This window comes from Periplaneta americana, chromosome 7 (assembly GCF_040183065.1).
Source record: "Periplaneta americana isolate PAMFEO1 chromosome 7, P.americana_PAMFEO1_priV1, whole genome shotgun sequence".
Lineage (NCBI taxonomy): Eukaryota > Metazoa > Arthropoda > Insecta > Blattodea > Blattidae > Periplaneta > Periplaneta americana.
Genome location: NC_091123.1, coordinates 34,227,107 through 34,245,982, shown reverse-complemented (window position 1 = coordinate 34,245,982; position 18,876 = coordinate 34,227,107). Strand labels below are relative to the sequence as shown.

At 34.6% G+C, this 18,876-nt stretch overlaps 1 protein-coding gene across 1 annotated transcript in view; it reads left to right on the top strand.

Moving 5' to 3' along the window:
- The first annotated feature begins 263 nt into the window (after positions 1–263).
- Positions 264–18,876, top strand: part of LOC138703051 (prion-like-(Q/N-rich) domain-bearing protein 25) — a 55,095-nt gene continuing 36,482 nt past the window's right edge. Inside the window, exon 1 of the mRNA XM_069830588.1 lies at positions 264–635. Coding sequence (XP_069686689.1) covers positions 569–635 — 67 coding nt within the window. The 5' untranslated portion in view covers positions 264–568. The remainder of the gene's footprint in view (positions 636–18,876) is intronic.

The window sequence follows — 18,876 nt, the reverse complement described above, 5'->3', positions numbered from 1 at the left end:
ATAAGAATTCGATGAGTCCCTTGTCAGTTTGTTTAATGCTGATAACTACGTGATTTATCTACATTCAGCAATATCCCCTTTCGGAACAGTTCCTGTGACACTAAACTGAGCCACTCCTGTGAAAGCTATGACGATTATCATATCCAAACAAAAATCTCGTCAGAGCATCCTTTTTTTTTTCTTCCCTATACTCCTATATGTGAGTCACATGCTGTTCTCTCTAGTTAACAGGATATACGTAGTTGCGTACACGCGCAGCTTGAGAAAACGGAAGCAAAATTTCCACGATTTAAAACCGTACTTTGTTCTCTATCTGCAACCGTTGCCGCGCCCTATAAGAATACATAGCTGTACCTAACCGAAGGAGTATAGCAGGATAGTCTTATCTAATCAGTTTGTACTCTTTGCAAGGTGAAATAAATTACTGGCAATGGGGCAGGCCTGATTGCACAGTATTCCGTGGAAAAACTTGAATCACTTCAGCTGCGTCTTCTTTGCCCTATATAATATATTGAGATTCCCAGTTGTCTTCTTAGTTTACTTTGGAGCCCCGTTGATTTCTGTGAACATGTTGGTGAAGAGTGTTTTCACGTTGTTGGCAGTCCTGGCCTGCTACAGTGGTGCTTCAGCGCAAGGTAAGAAAAGTGCAGACAACAAGTTATAGCCTACATCGACTCTTCAAATAAAAACACAAATTTTTTCCTTAATGTATTTTAAACTTTGGTGATATAATTCTTGGGAGTAAACTAAGCAATCTAAGTTATACACTCAAACTTGAAAATCAAAATTGGGGGCCCCCCAAAAAAATATATATAAAAAAAATAATAAAACTTTGGACTGACCTAACTTCATTATAAATTGATCTAGGATAAAAATGTTTTCGCCAAAATGATCCCCTACGTATGGAGAATGTAAAAAACTAAAATTATTTATTTATCTTGAACCATTCGAAAGATATGTCGTAAAGCGGGGTGACTTTGAACGCTGAGGTGACTTTGAACAGTAATTTAGCGCCTTTCTAAATTAAATGCTGTACCCAATTGCGAAGAAACTGTTTAAGTTGTCGATAAACTAGTTCAGTTTTTTCGCAATAGGGTACAGCATTTAATTTAGAAAGGCGCTAAATTACTGTTCAAAGTCACCTCGGCGTTCAAAGTCACCCCACTTTACGGTGCCACTTTATATAAGCACTTTAGAAAAATATATATATATTTGTACATTTTTTGGAAAAAATAATTATAAGCGATTGAAAATAATAATTTTAATACCATTTTGAATTTTGCGTACACTACTTTTAACATTTGAATATAAGTAATTGATTAACTAGCGGACTTACTCGTGTTAATTAAGTAAGTCTGTGAGGCTTACAGCCGTTTCGGTGCTTCATCACACCATCCTCAGAGCCTACTAGATCTCGGCATAATCTCGTACTTCTCTGCCTGTTATGTGGGTGCGTTTGATTGTTGAAAATAACATACAATAACATATATGCGGACATGGAAATCCTACACATACAACCCAGGAACCAAAAACTCAATACACTAGAACAATACGAAATATACAAACACACTAAAACACACCACGATCAAATTCTCAACACACAGATCAATTTCAGTACACACACACTATTTGACTCCACTTTTCAACAATCAAACGCACCCACACAACAGGCAGAGAAGTTCGAGATGACGCCGAGATCTAGTAGGCTCTGAGGATGGTGTGATGAAGCACCGAAACAGCTGTAAGCCGCACAGACTTACATAATTAACACGAGTAAGTCCGCTAGTTAATCAATTACTAATAATTTTAGTTTACAACATAGCCACATGTTTAAGCCTTTAATTAGGTACCTCATTGAAGTCTTTTGTCCAATTGGAAGTCTACGTTTTGAGCCACCGGCGTAGCTCTGTCGGCTAAGGCGCTTGCCTACCGATCCGGAGTTGCGTTCGGGCGCGGGTTCGATTCCCGCTTGGGCTGATTACCTGATTGGGTTTTTTCCGAGGTTTTCCCCAACTGTAAGGCAAATGTCAGGTAATCTATGGCGAATCCTCGGACTCATCTTGCTAAATACCATCTCGCGATCACCAATCCCATCGACGCTAAATAACCTCGTAGTTGATACAGCGTCGTTAAAATAACCAAGTAAAAAAAAAAGTCTACGTTTTGTCCGTCGGAAGGATAACAGATATCGGAAAATGTAAAATATGAGAAAACTTATTGTAAATGTACAAATAATTATAAAATTATTGAGATAATGGCCACAAGTTATATATTTTTGAAAACTAGAAGAAATGAAATTTGCAATTCATTTTGAGTGTTCAGATAAATCTCTCTAAGTAATATTCAGCCAGATTTCCATAATATATTCGTTACTGGAGGTACGTAACAGGAAGCCACAATTTAAGTCACACAGAATTTGTGTGCACTCAAAGTTGGGTTCTGGCGTCTTGTCAGCCCATTTGAGTTGTGTGGATATAAAGGAAAAATTGTGACGGTACCGTGTATAGTTCCTGTGGTAGCTCAGTCGGGAGAGCATTCGTGCGCTAAGCGAAGGGTCCCGGGATCGATACCCGGCCCTGAAACAATTTTTCCTTGAAATTATTCAATGCAAACATTAGTTGCTGATTACAGATGCGGCATGTAATATAGTTCATATGACATGCAAATCGTCCTACATGATACAAATAACAAATTGTAAACGAGTTTTCACTCACATACAACTGGTATATAAAATTAATGATTTATACAACAATATTGCACGATTTTAATTATGAACATACAACACAAAAATGTTTGTTTTATTAGTAAGTGAAGGCTGGTAGTGTAAGACAGATGTTTTAAATTAAATTTTACAAACATAATTCCTCTAATGGATTCCAGAAATAGACGGTTTCTCTCTTTGGCCCACTAAGAATTGACGAGAAAGAAAACCAGGACAATTTCTGACTGTCTAACGTAAAGCCTCGTCTCCACTATTAAACATTTAACAACAACATGTTAAATGTTAAACTGTTTACTGTTAACATCCCAAGATGTTGATTGAACATGTTAATGCTAATTTCATTGAATACTTTGTCCACACTGTCAAACACGTTAAACTTGACTTTCTTTGCGTAGTCCACCATAAACAGTCTATGAGATTTTAATGTAGGTAGTGTCTTGTTTTCAAACCTTGGACAATGGACTCAGATGAAGATGATTTGGCTTTTGTAATTGCCTCTATTGCCTTGAAAAGGAAGAAATGAGAATGCGGATGCGGCAATATCTTAGTAAAAGACACAATGCAGAAGACATTCTAAACGAGCTTAAAGTTGAAGAACGATTTGGATTCAAAAACTTTCTGAGAATGTCAGAACACGAGTTTAATAATGTAGTCCTGCAAAAAATACTTCCTGTCGTATCAAAGGAAGACACGCAATTAAGAGTAGCCATTTCACCTCAATTAAAAAAATTACAGCGCGATTGAATGACTGTCATAGGAGCTACGACATGATAAATGTTAAAGGAGCGGCTAATATCGTGTGATTCTTTCCGAAGTTTTACGAATGTTAACATGCGTCACCAAACACAACCATTAGTGACGTCAACATAGCATTAACGTTTAGCGTACGAGTATGCAAAAACTCTCTATTGTATTCTCGAGAATAGTTACATAATAATTTCAGTTCTCTAAAACAGTCGGCCTTCTTTGGTTTGCCTCTGTAATATTTTGCAGCCATATCCCACAAACAAGGCTTTTCCATCAGTGCATTAATCAATTTTATTTTAACGGTATTTTCTTTCGTTCACTCCACTGCTTCGAACAACTTACAGCCAACACCAAGGATCATAATTATCAAGACGTACTCCTAGTCACGCGCCACAAAATCGAAAGTTAGTTGCTATGGAAACTGCACGAACTTTGCCGAATTGTACCGACATTGCAATAGCAAGTGAATTGACTTGACATGTTTTCCATTGCCGCTGGAAAACACGTCAACATGTTAAATTCAACATACTCATTTAACATGTTAAGTCAATTGAGACTTGAAATATTCATATACATGCTAAATTCAACATGTTAAATTTAGCATGATGTTGTTAAATGTTTAATAGTGAAGACGAGGCTTAAGACACTCACGTCACGTCCAGTGAAATATGGACATCTGGTAACCCTTAGCAGTGGGGTAGGTTTTCTTCCAACAATTCCATAATAGTCATGATGACGTTCAAGTCATTCTGAATTTACATACTTGTGCAGAGAGCTAAATTGTTTCAAGATTTGTAAGAGACTATATTTTTAATTCCTTCTCAGCACAGGCATGTAATATTTAAACAGAAAAGCGAAGCGAATATATCTCGTCATCATACGAACCAAAGCCTTGGCACGGAGCATGCGCAGTGTGCTATTCTTCGACTTAATGTACTCCATTTTACCTTGAAGCAAGGAATATCTCGTGTTCCATGAATTAATCTATTACCACGAAGGCTATTATTCTTCTTATTTTAGAATCGCGTAATTTGCATTATCAGTACCATAGCGATATCTAAAAGACCATGTCTCTGAGAACCAGGATCGACAACGCATCAAAGTTCGGAAACCATGGCGACGCTCATCTTATCTTGTCCAGCGCAACAACCCACGGCAACATTATGTAACGAATTTGTTTAGTGATTCATCCACCTTATACAGGGACATCATTTTACTTTTACTAATATTTTTAATATTAACCTGGCTATACCTTTGGATTAACGGTTGAAAACAGAAAACACCGTGTGCTACCCTTTCCACGAACGGAGTTCGATTATACTGAAGTAAAATACAGGGACATCATTTCATTTTTACTTCAATTTTTATTGTACCTGAGTTTTTGAATGTACTTCACTCCCACCCCTTCTACTAATGAAGTTCACCCGTCCTCCACACAGATCCAAGACCGCATATACAGACATAGTAGCCTTACGGTCATAGTAAACAATACGTTCCAAAAATATGTTCGCGTTTTCCAGTGACGAAAGAGCTTTCAATATTGAATCATTTTCGCACAGGTACTGTCGTCCATTTGCCTACGTCGTATCCCGGTTTCCCCCACCAGCTTTTATTCGCCAGCTAGTGGCTGGGTTGTCTTAGCTCTTTTCTGAGAACATTAATTTCTGTTAGGAATTGGACGTGTACGTAATATTATACAACTGTTTAAAATAACTTAAATAAAAGGGCCTCGTTAAGTAATTAACTGTCATGTGATTTCCTCCCTTTCTACGATCCTACGACATAACCACTTGCACGGACAATAGATAGTATGTCTGAGTAATTTTATCTTTTCGGATCGGGCAGAAGTGAAGATTGAATTTACATTACGTAAGGTAATCTTTCATATAGTAGGTACAAATTATTTCACGTGAGTTACTAGTACGAAGGACAAAACTGATAATTGGGATTAGGTACAATAGCCTACAGTGCGATAATATGCACATTAGAACTGAAACCTGTATCGAAATGAATGGCCACCATTTTCAAAAATGTGTTTAAATATCCATGTTATGATTATTTTTCAATTTAACTTCATTCTCTATATCGTACGCTAATGTGCTGTAGATGGTATAATATAGGCCTACACTACATAATGAATACGTCCGAATGAATAGCTCAGTTCGTGAGTAAAAACACTCATTGTTAATACTGTACTGTATTTTGATTAAACAAAAACCTAATGAAAATGATCAAACTCAAAATCGCGATATTTCCTAGTTTACGTAAATAGATGAACTACTTTTCTTCCCTCCTATACCTAGTAAAGTGATTTGTTTGTATATTACGCCAGTATCATCGAACTCCAGTCGTAGAACGGTGTTGATCCAAAGGTAGAGCCAGGTTAATATTAAAAATGTTAGTAAAAATAAAATGATGTCCCTGTGCAAACAAATCACTTTACTAGGTATAGGAGGCGAGAAAAATTGTTCGTCCATTTACGTAAACTAGGAAATGTCGCAAGTTTGAGTTTGATAATTTTCATTAGGTTTTAGTTTAATCAAAATACAGTACAGTATTAACCATGTGTTTTTACTCACGAACTGAGTTATCCATGCAAACGTATTCATTATGCAGTGTATATTATACTGTCTACAGTACATTAACGTACAATGTAGAGAATGAAGTTAAATTGAAAAATAATCATAATATGGAGATTTAAACACATTTTTGAAAATGGTGGCCGTTCATTTCGATACAGGCTTCAGTTTTTTTTTTTTTGTGCATATTATCACACTATAGACTATTGTACGTAATTCCAATTACCAGTTTCGTCCTTCGTACTAGTAACTTATGCTGAACTAATTCTGTACCTAGTCTATAAAAGAGTACCTTACGTACTGTAAATTTAATCTTCACTTCTACCCGATCCGAAAAGATAAAATTACTCAGACATGCTATCTACTGTCCGTTCAAGTAGTTATGTCGCAGGATCGTAGAAAGAGGGGAAATCACGTGACAGTTAATTACTTAACGAGGTCCTTTGATTTAAGTTATTTTAAACAGTTGTATAATATTACAACAGAAATTAATGTTTTCGGAAAAGAGCCAAGACAGCATAGCCACTAGCTTTACAGAGGGGCGAGTAAAAGTAGGTGGGGGAATTCGGGATGCGACATAGGCAAAAGGACGACAATACCTGTGCGAAAATATGATTCAATATTGAAAGCTCTTTCGTCACTGGAAAATGCGAACATTTTTCTGAAACGTACTATACTCACTAAGTCAGTACTATATGCGACCTTGGTTGTGTGTGGAGGACAGTTGGAACTTCATTAGTAGAAGGGGTGGGAGTGAAGTACATACAAAAACTCAGGTACAATAAAAATTGAAGTAAAATAAAATGATGTCCCTGTATTTTGCACTGTCCCAAATGTTAAAATAAATTATGTCGTAGAATGACACTTTTTATCATAATCATTATGCAGTAATTAAAATAATTTGATTTATATAAAGAAATAAATTATCCGTAATCACATTCCTCTAACACATTTCTTAAGGGAGTGACAGTTGAAATTTTGGTCATTTTCAGTTAAAAATCGCATTTTCGTTTTCTTGTAAAAAATGAATCAGAAATCTCTTATTTATATGTTAAGCAAGTTTCAATGCTCTGCAGGTTCGAAATGTAAAGACTCTTACAATTGAAGGGTTCAGAACCATAGTGGGCCAAGCGCCATTTACTAGAACCGCAGATAACAAGGATTAAATGAAGTTATCACCATAATTCAATGGAAACATATAGTAAGTAATATAAAATATACACATTCAAACTAAATGATTCTTCAAACTTCATTAAACTTAACTTTAACCCTTACTTTCTCCTTTTTTTAATAAATGGCGCTTGGCCCACTATGGCTCTGAACCCTTTAATTTTGATGCTAGGAACATGAAATTTTTATTGCATGTTCTATATACTATGGTTAACAAAATAGCGCATGGGTTTTATGATTAAATGAATACTTTTTGAAATAAAAAATGAATTATTTATAGGGGTAATGGAAAATTTATATTTTTAGGTATGTAGTGATTATAAAATTTTTTCTCCCTTTTGTAGTAATGATAAAGGAAAACTGATACGTGATGTTTTTCTAAATATGCCACTGATCTTGCAAAAAAAATTCAAACATTTTACTAAAAATTTAAGCGACACATTTTATTTTGAAATATGCAAATTTTTCATAACATTTTTGTTAATAACTCAGAAAATGAGTGACTCAAAGAAATGAAACTTCACACCATTATCTATCATACCGTGATTATGTGTACAAATAATCAATGATGTAGCTTGAAAAATATAGGAAATATAAATTTCGTCCATCTTAAGAAATGTGGCAACATTGCTACTGCGGCAATTACACCTGATTTATTTTATTACATGACACTTCAATCTTCTACCGTAATCATATTACATTATCCACAATTTTCCTGATATGGTAGCTTTAGGACTCCAAAATCTTTGTCTTCTGAACGTATATTATTGTAAGTATTATCTAAATTAGAGTTTATTATTTATTTATTTATTTATTTATGTATTTATTTATTTGGTTATCTATTTTTATTTTATGTGTTGAGCAATAATATCCCAAAACTTATATAGGCCTACTTCATTCGTGTGATTTTCGCACGATTCTTGCTGTTACCACTAACGTCTCGCATTTCAACATTAATCCTAAGAATACAATCATTATTTATATAAAAACATTTTTTTACACTGGCCCTTACTTGTTATTTGCTCCGACTTTATGAGCGTGCTCATAAATGTTGATAGTACCAAGAGACAAGGATAAGAGTAAATTGCATGCACAGAGATATGAAGCAGAGACCACTTAGTTCGTCAGAGACTACCCAGAGTGCACCACACACTGTGGGTCAACATTGCACTCGTAATTGATGATGATGATGATGACGATGATGATGATGGAGAAATATCATCTCTTCTGCCTGCAATTATTCTGATCCTTTTCTCCCATTATCCATTATTCGCTTCCATAGCAATACTGAAAAAGCTATTACATTATAAAATTTAATTTTTGTTTCATTTCTTGTTTTGTTTTAAGATATTCTATTTATTGTTACACACATTAATTGTAACTTACGTATTTTATTTTCCATTTCTTTGTCTCCATATTCTATTACAATCTAAGTAGTCAACGTGACATATCTGTTCTACAGGTTATTTTTGGACGGTGTAACAATCAAACAGTCGAGAGGTAATTAAACGCAGAATGAATATGGGAAATGCCTGCTATTATTCGGTTGAGAAGCCTTTATCACCCAATTTGATCTCAAAAATCTGAAAGTTATAATTTATAAAAGTTATATTACCGGTTGTTCTGTATGGTTGTAGAACTTGGACTCTCACTTTGAGAGAGGAACAGAGGTTAAGGGTGTTCGAGAATAAGGTTTTTACGAAAATATTTGGACTAAAAGGGATAAAGTTACAGGAGAATGGAGAAAGTTACACAACGCAGAAATGCACGCATTGTACTCTTCACTTAACATAATGAGGAACATTAAATCCAGACGTTTGAGATGGGCAGGGCATGTAGCACGTATGGGTGAAGAAAAAATGCATATAGAGTGTTCGTTGGAAGACCTGAGGGGAAAATACCTTTGGAGAGGCCAAGACGTAGATGGGAGGATAATATTAAAATAGATTTGAGGGAGGTGGGATATGATGATAGGGACTGAATTAATCTTGCTTAGGATAGGGACCGATGACGGGCTTATGTGAAGGCGGCAATGAATCTCCGGGTTCTTTGAAACTCATTTGTAAGTAAGTAATAGTCATAATTTTCATAATATCTTCTCTTTGTATTTATATCACGAGAAAAAAGCGGCTGAAGTTGTGAAAAGCAATTTCGTTATGTCTCAATGCTTTAGGGTGTGATATATTGGAAATGACGAGTCATTCGAAACTAAATTAGATACAGGTGTAGTATAACCAATAAGAACGTAATGCGTTATCATATTTGTAGTGACTTATCGGTTTCAGAGTCAACATTTGTACACCTTTTGAGTACATTCATCTTTATCAGGATCGATTAGGTAACCTAAAATTCCAATTCCAGCTCAATGCCAGATAATAGTATCCAAACCTCGCCCACAAGCGTGGATTTGCAAAGCCACAACTTTCTACGTGGGTACATGTATAAGTTCTGTTCAGTACTAGAGCGCCATCCCCGAAACTCGACCGTTCAGGCCAGTTTTGTCGCGCCTGTAATTTCTAATCTACACGACATATTCCAATGAAATAAACGACGATCGACAGGCGAAGGATCAAAGTATCCAACGTGACCTTGAAATGGGGTGAATTTGAGGCACGAATTGGCTTGTCACGAGACAGTCGAGGTAGTGTCGAGAGAATGCGAAGCGATAGAATGTTTGCAGAGGTGTCAAACAATTCCTAACGAACCATACTACAATCTCAATCAGCAGTAGACGAGTTAAACTGGAAAATTTTGTGAGTGAAGAAAGAAAAATCACAATGTCGAGGCATATGCAGCGCAAATGAGAACGGACTTATAAGTAACGGATACCTTACATTGAACATACCATCCCGTGAGACGTATTCACACATAAAACTAGCGATACAGCCTACTCTGATTTATTTTACATATCGTCGTTGTTCCTGTAATAACTACTATGTGCAAAATATAAAATCTTTCAGGAGGAAGGAAAAACACATTTATTCATCCTATGGCAGCCGTACATAGGAGACTGTGAATTCTTACATTTTCGAAACAAAGATATTTAATTACATACAGGAGATTTTATTATTTGCTGTATCACTATTTAAGTTATTTAATAGAGCAAAAATCTGAAAATCGATAAATATGTCACATAGGAGTTATTGCAGGAACGACGATATTATGTAGGCCTATCTAAGACAGTTGTTTGGACCGAAAGCTGAAATGGTCTTAGAATAATTAGCATTATTAACGCTTTCCTCTAACAATGACTTGCATGCTATTTTGATCAGTGACTGGATTGGCTTTCAAAGTTCCGATCCTGACGGATGAATGCACTTAGTACTCACACAGTCTAGTATATATAGTCGCGAAGCTCAATACGTAGTAAATATGCAAACATTAGATAGTTGCTCACCACTAGGATCGCTAATATCGTCTCATTACAGGCAATGCAAAATAGAACCGTCACAGTCTATTGTTTCTAGCATCCTCAAAACTCAAGCTTCGTGACTGTATATAGTAGACTGTGGTACTCATATATCCATTGTGCGCCCTATGTAAGATGGCCCTCATAAAGAGTTGTGAAAACTCCAACTGCAACCTTGTCCGCCTGAAAACCAGGGCCACTTGCGTAACAGTCTGGTGCTCTAGACCACTCAGTCACCGAATACAATTTTAATACTCTTTGTGAACCAGAGGAAGAAATTTAAAAGAAAAGTAACGTACATAATAATTAGATTATCAGTAGGGGAGAGTCGGGTAGTATCGGACATCGGGTAATATCTGACAGTGCGTTTCTTTCATCTACCACCATATGGTAGTACCTGAATGACATGGTTACGATTCTCTATGCGACATGACAGAAACGTAACCATGTCAATCAGGTACTATAATTGTGTGGTAGATGAAAGAAACTCACTGTCCGATATTACCCGATGTCTGATACTACCCGACTCTCCCCTACGTTAAGGGGGCTCATACAGGAGCAGTGCTGCAGATTGTAAACCTTTCACAAAATTTTAATATCTCAGAGGTAATTAAGTGGATCTTTCTCATTTTTTGTACACAAATAAGTGGTATTTTGGTCTCTGATTTCGTATCAACAAATTTATAATTATCGTAATAGTTCATTACTTTTATTTACAAAATTTAAACGAAATAATTTGCTGTTATTTTTCAAACTAAAAACATATCTCTTGAACTAATTGTCCAAATTGTTTAAATTTTTGGGATATCTTTAGCCATTCAAGCTGTAGAGGATGAACCACTTTCTTAGAGATATAATCACAATTTCACAAATTTTAAGTAGGCCTAAATAAAATAAAATAAAAATGACTTTTTTGTTTATGACAAAAAAAATGTAGTTCAAAAACTTTATAACGTAGAAAGTTCACTGCGGTCCATCCTCTAACACTGCATTCTGAAGTCAAAAATAAAAAAGAAACTTTGAATCTGACAAGTGGTTGGGAAGATACTATGTTTACCCTCTTATGTAGTAGTTTAAATTGTGTAAATAAAAAAAATAATTTGATAATTATAAATTTGTTTATGCCAAATGAGAGGCCCAAATACTATTTACTTGTGTACAAATAAATGAGAAAGATCCACTGAATTATCTCTGAGATATTAAACATTTTGTGAAAGGTTTACAAACTGAAGCACCGCTACTGTATGAGCACCCTTAAATTAACCATTTCTGTCTTTACATTCCCCGTACTTATTTTTTTATTTAGTTATTTTACGACGCTATATCAACATCTCAGGTTATTTAGCGTCTGAATGAAATGAAGGTGATAATGCCGGTGAAATGAGTCCGGGGTCCAGCACCGAAAGTTACCCAGCATTTGCTCATATTGGGTTGAGGGAAAACCCCGGAAAAAACCTCAACCAGGTAACTTGCCCCGACCGGGATTCGAACCCGGGCCACCCGGTTTCGCGGCCGCCAGACGCGCTGACCATCACTCCACAGGTGTGGGCTCGTACTTATTAATCACTCCATTTGTGTACGAATAATAGCCTACACTTCTATTAAGTTAAAATTAAGTTTAATACTTCGTTAAGCTTTTACGTGTTAAAAATGTTACACGAGAATTTTTTCGAAATCCATCTGATACGGAAACCACAGATCCACAACTGTTTTTAACACGGTCCCGTTCGTATAAAGATATAAAGCAATGCAATAAAGAAGCATCAAAATACATCATTCATTTATTAACTAATACGTCATCGTTATTGATGGAATTGCTTATACCGAAATTCTGAATAGCAGGGCGTTTTTTTTTTCAGGAAATACTCCGATGTACATAACCTCTTAAAATATAAAAACAAATCCTGGATCCGACAATAGTAGGCATAGGTTGCACATTTAATTTGATCAATACTGTAGCAGAAATCTTAACCTGGGCATTAATCAACAATGAAACTTCTTAACTAATATTGCGGGTGGCATCAACGCTTAAGGGGCAATGAGAATATTTGTTACAGTTTTTCTCTTATAGTAAGCAGAAAAAACGTTCCATGTTAAAAATCATTCCTTTGCTTTTTCTTCTTTTGAAACTTTCACATCTTCTGGCTTCTTTTTCTTCTCTTTATCTCTTCTTTTACTTTATGCTATCTTCATTTCCTTTTCTCTCTATTCTTTAAAGGGACCGAGTAGAAATTAGGGGTCAAAAATCCGATTTTTTATTTTGTTTTTAAGGAAAAAGTACAAAATTTGCTCTTTAAAGCATTATATATTATGGGAGTATCTCTGCAGATAAGCCCTTTAAACGCCCTCTTTAAATCTGCAGTTTTCCGTAACTTGATATTTTTCAAACTCAAGTGCATTTTTCTCTGAAACTACTGAATCAATTTACATGAAATTTTTTAAATTTTTTCTGTATCCTGTGTTCTACAAAGCAGACTTAGGCCCGATTGTATAAACCATTTAATCTTAGATCAGAGGTTAAATTGATCCTTGTTTCAGCTGAACTTGGAATTTTGTGTTGTATAAAGTCTAATCTGAGATTAATTTGTCTCAAACTAAAGTCAACTTTGACTGAAGAAATTTCTCCGATTAAGTTAGATGATCCAAGTTCAGTTATTTCTTTTCTGTTTGAAATATGCGAGTGACAGATTGTGCAAATAAAATATCCATTATTATTAATATTAATAGATATGATAGGTATATTTATATATATATTTCTTTCAATTTCTTGCCTTAATACACAAACTTATATTTTATAAGGCTCTATTGTGTTCAGCAGTATCAAATAACATAACCTATAATTATATTATGTTTGTAACAACCATTAATTATTAATGGATATGATAGGTACATTCATAAATTTTCAATTAACTGTATTACTAAACGAAAATTGTCGTTTTATAAAGCTTTATTATGTTTAGCAGTATCAAACACCATAACATGAAAACAACTCAGAGAACAGTCAACCTTCTTCTTATTGTCCGCCATTATTTACATTGCACAAAAACCAGTGTCTCCAACAGAGTGTACGGAAAGTCTCCAAAAAGTAGCTGTAAAGTCGCTAGATTTCTCATTATCAACAAAGAAAGATTAAATTTTGTCACTATGGGGTGCTAAAAAGGTCACTAAATCCCTATTTAAGCAATATAAAAGTTAAAAGAAATTGTTGTTGAAAAAGAGTTAAAGTCGCTAGATTGGCAACACTGAACAAACCTGTCCGCGCATCACGTATTTCACCTGTTTATGACATGTTGCCAAATCCTTTCACGTGAACTTAGATTGCATTTGAACCAAGGTAATTTGATTGCAGAAAAGTTTTATACAATAGAAGAAGTGTCTGAACTCGGTTCACTTTTCGATCTTCGATCAAAGTTGATCTTTAGTCAGGGAGTTTTATACAATTGGGCCTTAGAGGTTTCAGAATATCACACACACAGCACGAGGAAAATAATATATATGCACTGAAAAAATGTAAAAAATTAGTAAACAGAGTTCAATATTTTTTCTGTTTCACTAAGGGTGAAATATTTAACTAAATTTTGCTTTAGAATTTACAATATACATTACTTGATAACTTAAAAAAATACAAGGCATATGAGTGAAGATTGTAGCAAGTAATATGCACCTGAAGAATGAAGTATATTTAGCAAAGTGGGAAAACAGATTATCAGTTAGGGCCTTTCTTTTGCACTTGTGTACGAAACTAATTAGTTGTCTTTTATACCACTGAATTCAGAATGATTGATTGTATAACCATGGAAATGTTTGTTCCACTGTGAACACTAAAAGACTATAAATATTGAACTAAACTTTTGTACTGAAATTCTTCATTTGCACAGGCATCACTACTGTTCTCCAACCAGGAGATCAACCGTGAAAGGAATGTGCTTACTATTGCGTCATCTATTGGAGCGAAGTAGTGAAATAATATTACTGTTATAACGTCAGTTTAAAAAAAAACATGCGCTCTTCTGCATATGTTATTTTCTGTATGGAGGGATTAAAAGACCAGGAAATTAACCGTGATCTAATTTTGTAACTAGGGTAGTATAAATATGTGTGTATCAATTTTATCGTTTGTGATTTGAGAGTTAGCCAATGGAGATAGTCTACCCACGTGTGTGACCTTATGACATCAACATTCATTCACAGCATCACCCCGCTCCGTCTCATTCCCCTGAGACTTTCTCGTGGTTGGAGAACAGTACCCATTCCCCTTAAGGGGAGACAGAAGTGATATTTTTAGCATTTTGGTAAAAAATTATGATTTTGTGATTTTTACAAAAAAAACCTTTACACTTTGAAGAATATCTCTAATAATTGTTTTCGTCGTCATTTTTAAAAACCTGCATCACGTAAACATGACAGTCCAACTGCGCCCAGGTATTTAAATCTATCATAAACTTCTGAAACATGACTATCACCTCTGTTTGGAATACACAACGTTGGTGTTACCGTAGTCAACTTGTAATAGTTCGTCATATTTTCCATATAAAATTCACTTATTTTCAATAGTCGGTTGTTGATTGTGTTTAGAAATTTATTTTCCTCAGAGGTGCTTCCAGAATTTTTATATAAACACATTGCGTATCACTTTGTTACTAAAGGCATTCATCACACGTGAGAACCCATGTGGTGTGGTGTTTTTTACAAATTGAATTTGCTTTGTGCTGTGTTTATAATCGTTTTTGTTGAGTGTTTTATTTATACCGAAATATTTACGTAGGCCTAAATGTAATGAAATAAGTGTAATTGTGGTATTTATGTGACAAAGATAAAGGCAAAAAATGCTGCCAGAAAGAGGGATAGACTATACTGTATATAAAGCTAGGCACTTCTAAGAGTACAGGTTCAGTGAATATGTAGTTATTCTTATAGATAAACCACGTAAAATTTTAAACATGTGTTTTTCTCGGTTATAATATTTTGATAATTTTTTCATATCCAAAGTGTATCTTCTCCCACAATGTGAGAACTAGAACTCTGAAATTTTTTACCCATTATTCTATAAAATGAGTTTCTTAAAATGACTGATGGAATTTTTTGTCAGTGCAGAACTTCATTAAAAAAAAGGAAATAAAAAGTAAAATGTTGACAAGTTTTTTTTTTTATTTTTCCACTTTGTTGTTTTTTTTTTGTTTTTTTTTTTTTCTCGAGTACTGAAAAAGATATTCAAAATTTCATAGGACATTTTATTCATGACATGCTGAAGAATGGAAAATAAAATTAGAGCATAATATTAATATTTTTGTGAGATGATACATTTTATTTTTGTCACTTTTTTTTTAGAAAAATTTAAGGGTAAAAAATTATATCTCAAAATATTTGAGATATTCAGTTTAAACTTGTCACAGTTACTTTTAGTGTCAGATAGACTGTCTGTGCAAAAAACTAGTTTTCTAGCATGTATAGTTTGAAAAATTGAAATTTTCACCTCAGTCCCCCCTTTACTTTCTTCCTCTTTTATTTGATTTTTGATCTTATTTTTTTAATACTTTTCCTCTGAGCCGTTCCCTTTTCCTTTAGTTTTCTTTAATTTTCATTCAGTTTCTCTCTTTATTCTTTAGTTGCTCCAATTTACATCCCTTTTCTCTAGAGGTACTAGCCATCACTTCTGATCTCTGCCCATTCTCTAACCTAGCATCTATCCTAACAACGCTGCTGTCTACTGCTGTTACAAGCCATGACAAGCCCTCGATACTGCCAGATAAAGCCTTCAAGCCTTATCGTGAAGCCTCACTTGATACACAAGCGTTGTGCAATACCGAGTGACGACATATCGAGTCAGCATGTTAACCCACTTCAAAGCTCAAATCCTCTTTTATTCTTCAGCTCGATCACCAGTGTTACCAGGTGTAAGATAAAATCCCTATTGTAGGGATATTTTAATCCTAGTAGGGTTTAAGGAATTTTTGTGTAAAATTGGCCAAATTGTAGGGTTTCTCTCATTCTTCTGTTAATATTCATAACACTTACTTTCTTTGAACGTTTCTAAAACAAAATTAATACCATTTTCATTAACATCACATGGCCTTGAGCAACTAAAAATAAATAATAATAGAAGTATAACAATACATGATTGTAACCTGCCTACTTGCTCATGTAACGCTTTGAGTATATCTTCACAAGTAAATATTTAGGCATTATTATTGACCAACATTTAAAATGGGACAAGCATATCTCCTTTCTGTGTAACAGACTGCGTAAAACAATCTACAAGTTTTCCATTCTACGCTCTAATTTACCTGTTTATGTTTTGCGTACTGTGTAGTTAGTTCTGTTTCAATCAATAATTCAGTATGGTATTTTAGATCGGGGAGGAATGGCAAAATCGACTCTCCATCCTTTAAATTTTCTCCAAAAAAGAATTATCAAAATTTGTCTATATAAACCTTTTGATTACCCAACAAAATTAATTTTTCAGAAATTTGGTGTATCAAATCTAGAATAAATTTATAAACAAACATTGCTGATTTACTTCCATAAAAACACAATAAATTTAAATTTGATCCTCATGAATATCATACGAAACAAAACTACAGTTTCTTTCTAAATACTCCCAAATGCCACACAACTGCTGGATTAAAACACAGCAGAAATTTTGGACCCAAAATATATAATGCATTAATTAGAGCTTACCCTGACCTAAGTACACTTAACACACATAGATTTAAGAAACAAATCAGATTAATTATTTAAATGTTTAAGCTAATTGAGTTAAAAATTGATACTCTAATATGTACGTATGTACTTTTGTATTTTCTATTTGTATGTTATTACATGCTGTATGTATTTTACCATTTATTAATGTTATTTTGCTCAATGAACTCTCGTAATTTTGTGATACATTTTGTATAACTGATCTGAACTGCGCCCGAGCACGAGCTTCTGCTCTTTCGGGCTGCAGTGCCTAATGTAGCTCAAGTGTAAATTATTAAATAAATAAATAAATAAATAAATAAATAAATAAATAAATAAATAAATAAATAAATAAATAAATAAATAAAATAAATTAAAAAAATTGCCATGCATATTATTTTCTATTTTATAGTTCTAATCTGAAATTCACGTCGATCTATACTTAGGCCTACACAACGCATTTATGATTGCATCAGCAATAATCACATACCAACACTTGCTCTCTTATATCAGAAAGAAACATCCCCGTTGTTTCCTATTAAGGATTACGTAATTCCTGATTATATTTTTTTCACTTAAGTGTCTGTCGTTGCATCATTGCAGTAGATGTATCGTCGGTTCATTTGTGTGAGTTCAACTTTTCTTGTGAAGTGCACAGGATTAAAGTAGTTCTTCTATAATCGTGGTAACTTTACTGATTTGTAACATGAACTTCTCTGGAGATTAATCACTAATCAGGTCCAACTACTCCCTAGAAAAGGGAATTGCACGGTGAATTAGTTAAAAATGAAAAATCGTGTCTTGAGATTCCTAGTTAACCCTTCGGCGGGCGCGTCTTTTCTGGTAACACGACCAGGCGCACGGAGCACACTGTGCGCCACACAATTTTTCATTAACCTCGGCATTTCCTTGGACGAAAATTTAAATTGGGAATGCCAAATAAAGGAAATATCCAAGAGAGTGTGCTACACCATGCATTCTCTTAACCCTTTCAGAAACTTCCTCCCGCCAGAATTAAAACAGACTTTAGTGCAAACCCTCGTACTACCACTGTTTGACTATTGCGACGTAATACTTACAGACTTGACAAATTACCTTTCGAACAAGCTGCAGCGTGTGCACAATATGTGTGTCAGATTCATCAGTAATGCTCACAAATTTGACCACATTATACCCTCGTTCAAATCTTTATCCTGGCTGCAACTTAGTAACCGTAGAACACTTCATTCGCTCTCTCTTCTGTTTCGAGTTCTCCACACCTCTATTCCAAATTATCTTCGTTCCCGGTTTAACTACTTATCCTCCAATCACAATCTAAACACCAGGTCACAGGAGAGCCAAATCCTAGCAATTCCTGCCTATAGAACATCCCACTATTGATCCTCTTTTACTGTCTCAGTCCCCCGTGAATGGAATTCTCTACCTCAGAAGATTAGGGGCTGCCAGACAATAACCACTTTCAAGAAAAGGCTAAACGATTTCTTACGGGCGCAGTCAAATTGAAGTTATAATTGTGATCGAGTTTAATAATTTAATTTAATTTAGGTATGACTATCATTATTATTATTATT